Source organism: Ascaphus truei, chromosome 4 (assembly GCF_040206685.1).
Source record: "Ascaphus truei isolate aAscTru1 chromosome 4, aAscTru1.hap1, whole genome shotgun sequence".
NCBI classification, from domain to species: Eukaryota; Metazoa; Chordata; class Amphibia; order Anura; family Ascaphidae; genus Ascaphus; species Ascaphus truei.
Window position 1 is genome coordinate 252,747,956 of NC_134486.1, and position 12,685 is coordinate 252,760,640.

Here is a 12,685-nt window from a genome sequence, read left to right on the forward strand (position 1 = left end):
ACGCGCCGGGCCTCCATTTCACACCCACGTACACCAGAAGATGCGCACAGCTGACTTCTGGCGCTGACGTCAGAGACATGGCGCATGTCAGCATCAGACACCTTGGCGTGGGACAGGCAGTGAGGGAGAAGCCTGCGCCGGCGGCAACTGCTCTGACCGGCCGCTGGCCCCCCGCAGCCACCCTACATTCGGAGAGAGGTAATATCAGACACATACATATCTGGTATTTACCTAATTTTAAGACCTGCTAAGGAACAGATGATTGTTATTATGTCCTGATATGTAAAACCATAGAATTCAAAGAGGGTGTACACACACACACACACACACACACACACACACACACACGAAATAATATATATAGTGCAAAATAAATGAGTTCTTCAGTAATAGGTGATACCTTTTTTATTGGACTAACATTTATTCTGCACTATCGCAACTGGACTAACACTGCTATTTTCTGCTTTATATATATCTGTATATCTATTATGCATATGTATATATCTATATATAGGCCTCATGTATATGTAGGAACCAATTCAACATTATTTTTAATTAAAGTATCTTTCGAAACCATACAGATATACGTTATTAGTTTTCTTCATTTATATTTAAGAAAATTATGAATCAACTTTTTTTTATAAAGTCTGAAAGTAGGTATTTCCTTTTGCTATTGGGAAATAAGTTGTTGCTGTAAAAAGTTTTCTTTAGAGCCAGATTGGGTACAGAAAAACCACCCTGTTGCAGGGTACATGCAACCACACACGCGGGTTCTCTTGATAAGGCTTATTTATTGAGCCTTAAAAACATACAGCACACAAAAACAAAATAGCTTCTCTTCAGCTGACAAAAACAAAATAGCTTCTCTTCAGCATAGCAAACAAGGCAGCTTCTCTTCAGCATGCAGGACACAGACAGTTCATCATACATGTACTTTGAAAACAGACCTTATAGCAGTAATCTCTTCAGTCTTTCAGTCCTGTCTCCTGACCAGCTAGCCTGCATGTGTGTACAGCCTGGGGGTTTTAAAACACCTTGATTATGCAGCTGGGGTCAGACTAATTAAGCAACCCTTCTCAACTGAAACTTAACCTCGTCACTGCTGCACTGCAAGCCTAAACATAGGTTTGCCAGGTATATGGCTGGTGACGTTCATTCACCCTGTCACACACCCCTTGATGAAGTGGTTGAATGCTACGAAACACGTAGGGTGGTTTGTGCTTCCAGGATTGCATTTGGTATCTGTACCCTGTATTTTGTATCTGTGAAGTGGGTTTCAGTCTGTAGCCACATCCGTGACACCAGAGACATCTGGGATATCTGTGTGTGGACGCAAAGGATAGTTTAAACAACTTGACACACTGTTTTCCATTCCCCATGTCTCCCGAATTTGGAGATAATACAATTTCTGGAACTGTGACAACCACATACGGACAGAGAAAAACTAGAGGTTGATGAGTTCTGAACATGTTCCACGCTTATCTGCGGCACTGAACTTCACAAACGGAGAAATCCATCCGTTTGCTGATTTATCTTCTATGGCAGTTAGTGCAATCCCTTTTTGTTATATGCTTTTAATTATTCAGTAAAAAATGTATTCACCATTGGATTGTGGTCTTTTGTGTTTTTTTTTCTCTAAGGTTCATATACTGTATGATTATTATACCTGTGTGTAAAGATCACTTTAATAATATATATATATAGTACTTTCAAATACTGTAAATGTGCAATCTTATACCGCATGAGTCAACTATTACAAAAATACAATACATAAACACACACTTATAGTAAAAAAAAAAATATCAATAATGTCCAAAAATTCTAAACACATTCTGTTCAAAAGTATATAAGCTACATATAAAGAATAATAACTTTTTGTTATTCTGTATATCTGTGCTGCTCCCAAATAAATGATCTCTTCTGTAGTATTAAGAATCCAAAGACAAAGGAAGCACACAAAGGACCACCAATAGTTCAGATTAACCTTTATTTCCTCCAAAATCAAATCAAGTAAGACTTGCACACATTAATAACAGAAAACATAAGCGCATCATTTTGAGCCCACGTGCCACCTCTGAGGTTCTGAGCTTGCCGCTGCATTCTGATGTCATCCCGTTAACCCCGCTATAAAAGACAACAGAACGAACAGTGTCCTTATGCATCTCACTTTAACAGATATCTTCTTCCCCTTTCCAACACTGTTTTTATTCTTCAAATCCTCTGCTCCGTTCCGGATATATAAGTGTTTTTAATATAAAGTGGGTGGGAAGTTAAATTTAAGCTTCCCAGAGCCGAGTAACCTCCGTAACAAGAAATTAAACAGCTAATGAATTTTTTTTTAAAAAGCATAATCATAAAAAATAAAAATAGTTATACCAACACTGGATCAAAAAACAAAATACAGTACAGCTTTTATTAAAGCAAAGACGTACCCAGCTAAACATGTAATGTTTTCCGGTCCCCAGGGGGCCCCTTCTCAAGCGGCCACCTGTGCAATTGTCAAGACCGCTTGCTTAAATGGAAACAAGGGTGGGCAGAGCTACCAGAGATGCAGGAACGCAAATAAATCGCACTTGTAGGCACAGGAGTGATAATTGTCTACAGAAACTTTAGCAACACAAGTTCCCGTGTCTCTGGAAGCTCTGCTCAACTTTCGTTGTGCTGGGGTTTTTGATTAAATAAAAGCTGTATTTAATACAGTGCTGGTATATGTTTTTCTTTTTGTTAACTATTACACTTTTTTTTAAATCTATATATACATATATACAGTTGTATAAAATTTGAACTTTTTCATTTTATCTAAACAAAAACGCAAAAAAAAAAAAAACATTTTCAATCTAACACAAATACATAAATTACAGAGAAGACTCGTTAAAAATTCAATATAATTCACATGTTCCATTCATCACATGAATAATAAAACATCATGGAACTTACATGGAAAGCTGGACTGGAACATGAAAAGCAGCTTGTGACATGAGCGGTGTGATGTTAAGTCCCGTTTGTAAGCTGTTATTGTTAACAGCACTATGTGGGAAATTGCATTTAATTTGCATACATATCTTATCTGCAGACTGCAATCTTCCCCATTAGAAGTACACATGCGCCGTTTCTGCTTTCGAGCACCATATCCTACAAATACATTTGTCTCTCCATTTGCTTCCCCAGTTAAGATGTGAAACCTTCAACGACAGCCATGCTAGCCACACTGGAGTAATAAATTGAGCTCCATGTCTTACCAACCAAATTTAGATTACCAGTCAATGGTCCATAGCCCACCCGTACATAATATAATTATACCTTACTTAATGAGCACTCAAAGCACCCTTACAAATACTTCACACCCACAAATATTCTTTAGGGTGATTTGACTTCATTCGAATTACTTGCTTTAGAGAAGTTTGTTTCTTGTTCTAGACTACAGACAATGTGATCGGAGCACAAGAAAGATGCTGTCGATATATCGTTCACAATAATACAGAACCTGTATTAAACCTACAAATTCGGTATGGCATTAAGAACAATTCTCTTGGAATCATGGGACAAGCCACACACCTGGAATCTGGTATCCATTTATTTGATTTTGCTTTGCCGAGTGCCCAAAGCTTACATGTATGTAAACATCAACATACAAATTTTGTTACAACGTGCTAACCAAAAAGTCATCTTCCCCCTGAATCACTGTGTTGCAATCTCCTCACCTGTGTTGCAGGAATCAGTCCTTACCAACTACCCAGGACTCAGTGGGCGATTGTGTAAGCTGTAAGCAAGGATTTCCCATGTGGAGTTTGCAGATATCAATGATTTGATCCATAGGTACTAGTACACTTGTGAAAAACTATACATCAATTTGGTCCTGCGTTTAAGGATGGTACAAAACCAAATGGATTCACATGAATTACTATGTTCACGAGCATGAGCACAACAAAATACCTCTGAACAATGCTCTCGGTCCAATGTAGGGAACAGATGGCTTGTACCTACACCCAATACATACAAAAATAAACCGCCGATTTCAGCAAAAGCTTTCCTCAGGAAAAATGATTGTTTCTTCAGCCGTCGAAAAGAAGAAATGTAAATAAGCAATAAATACAGAGTGTGCTTTCTCCATATTGACATATTTACAATTGACTCTTTGGCTTATGTTGGGGGGTTTCTCGGAAAAGAATATATGATCCAGCCATTCATGTACATAAAACATAATAAGCCAGGTACAGATCTGTGACACTTGAAATGTATCGAGAATGCACTTACATCAATCAGCAGTTTCGTTAGCATTTTTAACAAATTTTATTTAAAAAAACAAAAGGAGAGAAAGAACTGCCACATTGTAAATATAGATACATGCAACAGATTGGCTCTAAAGTTGTCGCGTGAAACGGCTGCATATACAAATACATACAAATCCTTGTCACATGGAAATATTGTCCAGCTCTGGTTTGCAAATGTGTGATCATGTGGCACTATCCATCAATACTGTATACAGTCATAGAAACAGCTCAAGTCCTTGTATGAAGATACATAAATTCTTAAGAAAAATACTGTTTCTTTTTTTTTTTTTTTTAAACATAAAAGGTCCCATGTAAAAATCATCCTCTCCGCAGTCAGCGTTGACGGCATGACAATTTGGCACATCCAACTATGATGATTCAAGGTATTCCAGGGAGACATCATAGCAGAAACGGTACTGTTCCTATAGAAGGAAAAAAATAAATAAATGATTACGTGCATTACTTTTAGATCACTTCATTGTCACTATTTATTATAAAGTGACAACATATTTCACAGCAAAGAACAATTGGGAATGAAAGTCAATTGCATAAAAAATAACTTCATAAAACAAATGTAGTTTAAAGTTCTAGTATTTGCGGGTCCTTAAGAAATGTGGATTAGTTGTAGGTTGTGATACCTTTTAGGGGAGCAACGTGAGGTTCTTCATTGATGAAGAAGAAACCTATGTCCTCTTAATTCAAGTGTATGGTCAGAAGATGCCTACAGTGCACTTGAAGAAGAAACCTATAAGGTTTCAAAAGCTGTGCACATTATGATTAAATGTTATTGTTTTCCAACCTTCATAGTGTACAAAATCTATCAGGAATGAAGACAAAGGAAAGGAATGCAACTCATGCAATTGGTGTTTTCAACAAAGATAAAGTGTGTCAAGTAGGCCTATTTGACAGGAATGAATAGATATGTATCATGGGCAGAGAATATTCTCATTTATTGATGTGGTCAGTAGATCAATGTACTGTTATGAAAATACTGTTCATCAAAAAATATATACATTGGGTGGACAGAACACATTTTGGCAAACTGAAGCATTAGCAAAATGCAAACTTTCTGAAACACCTTGGATCGATCCCTAGTTTAAGATTGTGCTCATTGAAGAATTGGAAGTCAGTGCTGATATTTAAACGTGAGACATTGAAAGCCATTTTCCATAACCAGGTTGGCATGCATAAATCACATTATCTTTAACTTTTATTGTCATGCATCATAACACAAGTTAATATCCGATAATCTGTAGGCCCCAACAGTATATTAACTCTTGGACAGTTATTTATAATTTCTGGGTGTGTCAAATGAGAACCAAGCATTTTTCTACTAATTTGGTGGTGGTTACTTAGATGTTAACACCAAACTCTGTTTTGCCATACAATTTATATAAAGATGTTTTTCAAATTCTTGTTCCAAGGTATCTATTTAAATTACAATGTAGAGTAGGTTTGTACCAATCAAGATGCAGATATGCGAACGATCAGTAAATGAAAAAAAAAAAATCAACATAAATGGAGTTCAACCAAATGGCATGAAACCTGGAAAAATAAATGGGGAAAAAGTGGAACCTTTCCAATAGCAATAGAAAATACATTTTTGTGGATCTAGTATTGTGCATGCTTAGGCCAGCAACGCTTTATGTAGCTGTGGCGTCTTTTGTTTATTTGGTCACTATTCTGGCACCAGGGTCACGTGTAGGATGTGAATGAGGTCAGATAGCTTAACTCATCCCTCTTTGAAAGCACAACAAGTCCTTATGCATTTTCTTAACTTTATTGGGAAAGTCACAGCAAATAAAGGGTACTTGTAGATGTTGTGGAGTGGCAAGAGAGTGCTTCTCTATGTGGAATGCTTTGTATCAAGGGAAGGTAAAAACGGAATGGCCTTGCCAGTGGGTAGATAGCATGAGAGGTACTCACTCAGCCTGCTTAGGATGGAAAAGGAAGTGAGTAATCTTTGTCACACAGGAATAGTGACAGAACTATGCTACCTGTGAATACAGACAGGGGAGTATGGAAAAGTCCACTTAGCCATGGAGATTAAAGAGGTTGGCAAGGCAACCAGCTACTGGCAGTGTAAGAAAGGAATGTGTAACAATAATGTATCGATTACACAGGCTCTGTCAGTTTTTAGACCAGGGAAAACATGCAACTAAAATATAAAGGGCTATCAGACAGAGCTGCAAAGGGGGGAACAGAAATGAACAATCCTGTTCCAGGACAGGCACCTTTGCTTTTTTTCCAGATTGAGCAAGTGCAAAGTAGGTTAGGAGGAAGCAGTTTCTGGTAGGCGAGCTGAGGAAGAATCTAATAGGTTTCTTTGAAAGGAGCAGGAAATAGGCAATACTACACACCTTTTATTTTGTTTTTTTGATTAACAGCAGTTGCTCAAAATGTAACAAAAAAGCCACACCGCAAAAACCCACGGTGGAAAACAGAGTTTCAATAAGTGGGCATGTACGAGTGTATAGTGAACCCCCCCTGCTTCCAGAAAGTCCCATGTTGCAGAACAGTAGAAGGGTATTTGAGGGGCATTTCTGATGAACAAATGAATTAGACAAATGATATAGGCGTCTGGAACACATTTTCCAGAAGCATAGAAACATAGTAGATTAGGTTGGGAAAGGGAAGACCTGTTCATAGAGTTCAACTTGTATTACATTCTAATTGAGCGAGATACTCACCCTTTATTAATAATTCTATAAAGCCAGAGGACGGCAGGCACTTCCCTTACCACCGAAAAAAAGAGGGGGAGGGGGGGCGGGGGGAATTCCTTTCTGACTCAGAATCAAATCCAATTAAAGCAGCAGTACACCCCCAAAAATAATATAATATATATATTATATATATATATATATATATATATATATATATATATATCCTGAACCATTGGCTCCCCCTGACCTCCGAGGACCCCAAGTTCCTGAGATGTCTTTTTATTGTGCTGTGGGTCACAAATATGGCTGAGGGGTCACGCACAGAAAGTTGTAACGCCATCACTTGATAACGTCAGAACTTTCTATTGGCCATGGGAGAGAGGACTTTGGCACTTTGTGTCTAATGTACAAACGTACATTACGTACAACTACAGTAATGTACAAACGTATTTGGTGATTGGAACCAGGGTTCCCTAGACGTCAGGGAATCATAACATCTCTGGGGTTCAGGTAAGCTTTAGCTTAAAAAAAAAAGTGGTAAATACCCCCTTTTGATTATCTTTACTGTCAAGAACTCTTCCGTCTGCTGAAGAACCCTTTTTATCCACTATGATCAAGGGATGATCCGGTATTATTTTAACTGTTCTTGAGATGCAAAGTTCCTTGGAAAGTTCCTGCTATGGACCTTGAATGTATTTGTAATCATTTCCCCTCTTACTTGACTTTTTTTCTAATGTAAATTAATATAATTTGGGTACTCTTTCCTCATAAGTCAGACATTCTATCCCATTCATGTGGTGTCTCTTTGCTGTTTTATAAGGTCTTCAAAACTGCAGTCCGTAGTCAAGGTTGCTAAAGATTTATACACAGTCAAAATTATTCCATCTTCCCTGTCATCTCTACTGTGTTCTATACATGAAAACATCCAGGTAGCCTTTGCAGCTACTGACCGACATGGAGTACTATGGCTAAGCCCGTCTAGAAGCACTCTTAAATCCTTCTCCATAAAGACTTGGATTTAGTGTGCTTATTGTTGCTTCCCAAATGAATCATCTTCTATGCATCTGCATTAAACCTTGTCTACCATTTATCAACTCAAGTTTCCAATGTATCAAAGTCCTTCTTTAGAGAAATTTACATCCAGCTCTGATTTTTCAATTTTATACAATTTAGTGACAGCAACAAAGATTGAGACTTTGCTCCACATCACTACTTTGAGTTCAGTAATAAAGAAGTAAACAAACAGTGGCCCCATCACTGCACCTTGCATGAGGCAGTCCACTGACTTTAGCCCAATCTGAAAAGGTTCCATCTACTCTCACCTGCATAACCTGCAACCATTTTTCTAGCTACTGTAGATCCAAATGATTGCAGCCAGACATATTTCCTTTATTTCGTTCACTAACCTCATGTGGCACCGTATCAAAAGCATTTTCAAAACGGAAGTAGATGATTTAGCTTACTTTACATTGCAACTTTTTTTTTTTTTGCTATTCTGAGTGACTGTTGGCAACTTATTTTCCTCAAAATTCGTTAAAATAATGCCTGTTGCTTCTGCATTTACCAAGCGAAACACCTGCTTCTTCCTTTTAGTTTGTTCCCCTGTTTAGTCACATTGCTTTTTAATCTGTTTCTTTTATATTTATTGCCCAAGGGTGAACACGGATAAATGTACTCATACAACAACAAGAATGAAAAAACTGCCCATTTAACTGCTGTATTTTTCTTGCAAGAACGTCATCTCAATGTATGCCTTGTAAACTCATCGTTAACCAAAATTCACAAACATTTATCACTTCAATATTTGTTTTTCTACTGAACATTTGTTTGTCATTACCCCTATACGCTCCTCTGACTTCGCTCCTCAGTTGTTAAGTGGACGACTCTTAAAAGGAAACTTCCAGTCAGAAAACAATTAGATGGAAGAAACCAAATAATGAGAAAGCAATTACCCAAACAAACATTATTCCTCATTAACTGCACAGTTAATTTGAGAAATGTTTGCTTTGCAGGATTTCCATCATTTTCCTGGCTTCCATTTACTTCCTCAGCAGAAGCAATATATGCAAAGCAATCGCAGTGGAGCAAAACCACTTTCAGTGCAAACAGTAGGTTATCATGAATTGATGAGCTTTATTATGAACAAATGAATTGTTATACTGTAATGTACTAGCCCCTTAATGCAGTTTATCCTCTGACAAACCAATGGAAAACAATCAACAAAACAATGGAAAAATTAAGAGACGCCTGCAATGCAAACAAGCACACTTTTTTTTGACGTGACAAAATACCGAGGAAGAACTGAGGTACTATAGGTATTTGGTTTAATAACATTTAGCTTTTTCAAACACGTTTTTTTAAAACCTCCCTGTTAATTTGTATCACTTACTGTAGGATAACGGTGTGGAAAGTGTCGTATTACATTTTAACAGTTGTACCTAAATCCGTCTTCAGAAGTACAAACGATGATGTGGTTCCTAGCACTTGCAGAAACCGGTCTCACGCACTTCCATACGGTAAGAGTTCAGCTTTCTACATCCTCTTTCTACCAGCATGTAAAAAGCAAGCATTTCCTAGCTACTGTAAATCAAATATAGACCTTATCTGTCAGAACACAAAGGAGGAATCTTTATAAACACCATAACGGGGATTACGTACCGGGGCCTCCACCATGTTTGGCTTGCTGTTGCGAAGAGTTTTCACTGCATGGAAAACATCTACCACATTTTGCCTTTTGATCATGTCGCACACAATACTGATCGCACAGAACATTCCACTCCGTCCTCCTCCATTCCTGGAAAAAGTAAATACAATATATGAGATTACAAAAGTAAATCTCCCAAATTCTACTTTTACTGCCCCAAAGCAGACAATTAGTAGAAGACTGATTCGTGGACATTGAGTCTTGCAGAGAGCAGAGTGTGAGAGAGCGCGCAGAGTGAGAGAGAGAGCGTGCAGAGTGAGAGAGCGCGCGCAGTGTGAGAGAGCGCGCGCAGAGAGAGAGCGCAGAGAGAGAGCGCGCGCAAAGAGAGAGAGCGCGCAGAGTGAGAGAGCGCGCAGAGTGAGAGAGCGCGCAGAGTGAGAGAGCGCGCAGAGTGAGAGCGCGCAGAGTGGGAGCGCGCAGAGTGAGAGCGCGCAGAGTGAGAGCGCGCAGAGTGAGAGAGAGCGCGCGCAGAGTGAGAGAGAGCGCGCGCAGGGTGAGAGAGAGAGAGCGCAGGGTGAGAGAGAGAGCGCGCAGCGGGAGGGAGAGAGAGTGCAGCGGGAGGGAGAGAGAGTGCAGCGGGAGGGAGAGAGAGAGAGCGCAGCGGGAGGGAGAGAGAGCGCGCAGCGGGAGGGAGAGAGAGCGCGCAGAAGTAGGGAGAGCGAGCACGCAGCGGGGGGGAGAGAGAGCACGCAGCGGGGGGAGATAGAGCGCGCAGCGGGAGGGAGAGAGAGCGCGCAGCGGGAGGGAGAGAGAGAGTGCAGCGGGGGGGAGAGAGAGAGCACAGAGGGAGGGAGAGAGCGCAAAGGGAGGGAGAGAGTGCAGAGGGAGGGAGAGAGTGCAGAGGGAGGGAGAGAGCGCAGAGGGAGGGAAAGAGCGCGCAGCGGGAGGGAGCGCGCAGCGGGAGGGAGCGCGCAGAGGGAGGGAGAGTGCGCAGCGGAAGGGAGAGAGAGCGCGCAGCGGGAGGGAGAGAGAGCGCGCAGCGGGAGGGAGAGCGCGCAGCGGGAGGGAGAGAGCGTGCAGCGGGAGGGAGGGAGAGAGCGTGCAGCGGGAGGGAGGGAGAGAGAGCGCGCAGCGGGTGGGAGAGAGAGCGCGCAGCGGGAGGGAGAGAGAGCGCGCAGCGGGAGGGAGAGAGAGCGCGCAGCAGGAGGGAGAGAGAGCGCGCAGCGGGAGGGAGAGAGAGCGCGCAGCGGGAGGGAGAGAGAGCGTGCAGCGGGAGGGAGAGAGAGCGCGCAGCGGGAGGGAGAGAGCTCAGGGAGGGAGAGAGAACGCGCAGAGGGAGGGAGGGAGAGAGAACGCGCAGAGGGAGGGAGAGAGAACACGCAGAGGGAGGGAGAGAGAACGCGCAGAGGGAGGGAAAGCGCGCAGAGGGAGGGAGAGCGCGCAGAGGGAGGGAGAGCGCGCAGAGGGAGGGACAGCGCGCAGAGGGAGGGACAGAGCGCAGAGGGAGGGACAGAGCGCAGAGGGAGGGACAGAGCGCAGAGGGAGGGACAGAGCAGAGGGAGGAAGAGCGCAGAGGAAGGGAGAGCGCAGAGGGAGGGAGAGAGAGAGCGCAGAGGGAGTGAGAGAGCGCAGAGGGAAGGAAAGATAGCGCAGAGGGACGGAGAGATAGTGCAGAGGGAGGGAGAGATAGCGCAGAGGGAGGGAAAGATAGCGCAGAGGAACGGAGAGATAGTGCAGAGGGAGGGAGAGAGCGCAGAGGGAGGGAGAGAGCGCAGAGGGAGTGTGAGAGAGCGCAGAGGGAGTGAGAGAGCGCAGAGGGAAGGAGAGAGCGCAGAGGGAAGGAGAGAGCGCAGAGGGAAGGAGAGAGCACAGAGGGAAGGAGAGAGCACAGAGGGAAGGAGAGAGCGCAGAGGGAAGGAGAGAGCGCAGAGGGAAGGATAGAGCGCAGAGGGAAGGATAGAGCGCAGAGGGAGGGAGAGAGTTCACGCAGAGGGAGGGAGAGAGCGCAGAGGGAGGGAGAGAGTTCACGCAGAGGGAGGGAGAGAGCGCAGAGGGAGGGAGTTCACGCAAAGGGAGGGAGAGACAGCGCAGAGGGAGGGAGAGAGTTAGCGCAGAGGGAGGGAGGGAGAGTTCACGCAAAGGGAGGGAGAGAGAGCGCAGAGGGAGGGAGAGAGTTAGCGCAGAGGGAGGGAGGGAGGGAAAGAGCGCAGAGAGAGAAGGAGGGGAGTGTGACAACACAGTGAGAGAGATGGGGTGAATGGGAGTGTAAGAGAAAGAGGGGCTGACTTGCCATGTTGTAAGCAGGGGGGGCGGAGGGATTTTACTAGTGCTGGGCCCCGGGAAAGCCGACTGTCTGGCAAATGAGACCCCAGTTGGCATTGTGGCTGGTAACATTTGAAACATTAATAGTATTGATAGGTAACCATTGTTTTAAACAAGGCTTGCATAATTGTAAGCCGAGGAACTAATGGAATATCAAGTGCCTATACCAACTGCGGCCGGGAGCGCGACACAGCGCGAAGCCAAAACAAACCAATGCTTTCCACTGAGCACGCGCGAATGAGGCGGCAAAGCGCGCAAATTTAGGGCAGATATGGGAAATGTATTTCCCCGAGCAACGGCCGCGTCACGTGAGCAGTTCAGCCAATGAGGCACGTGACATCATGGCCACGCCTCCCTGTGTCTCCTGCCTGCAGTGGTATAATCATAGTCTTAGACAAGCTATAACTTGGACATTTTTTCTGTAGACAGGTGACCTACTGTTAAGACATTCTTAAAAAATGTGCAAAAGATTCGATGCATGCACCTATTTGACAAGATAAAAAGTACATAGATGGCAGGGTATAGGTCAGAAAATAATAGCATAACGAATGCATAAGTCGACACGTTAAAAAGCAGGGCAACACAAAAGCTAGAGCAGAAAACAGCCAACGTAACAATAAATTAATGCAAAGGCCCTTATTTTGACTTGATAATGGAACAATTTATCTCTATAGCATAAATAAACTAACCAAGTCAATAAGAACATCCATTAGCAGGACAACCCTGACAGAAAGAAAGTAGTGGACGAGACTCTAAATGATGTCCTTTAGTGAATAATGGGTGAC

The 12,685-nt window shown here is 42.6% G+C and overlaps 1 protein-coding gene across 5 annotated transcripts in view; it reads right to left on the reverse strand.

The window, feature by feature from the left end:
• Positions 1-1,968: 1,968 nt before the first annotated feature.
• PTPRK (protein tyrosine phosphatase receptor type K) overlaps positions 1,969-12,685 on the reverse strand; it is a 449,549-nt gene continuing 438,832 nt past the window's right edge. For all 5 annotated transcript variants that reach the window (XM_075597282.1, XM_075597281.1, XM_075597279.1 and 2 more), the window contains 2 exons: positions 9,593-9,728; positions 1,969-4,693 (listed from right to left, as the gene is read on the reverse strand). In XM_075597282.1, coding sequence (XP_075453397.1) covers positions 4,640-4,693; positions 9,593-9,728 — 190 coding nt within the window. In that variant the 3' untranslated portion in view covers positions 1,969-4,639. The remainder of the gene's footprint in view (positions 4,694-9,592; positions 9,729-12,685) is intronic.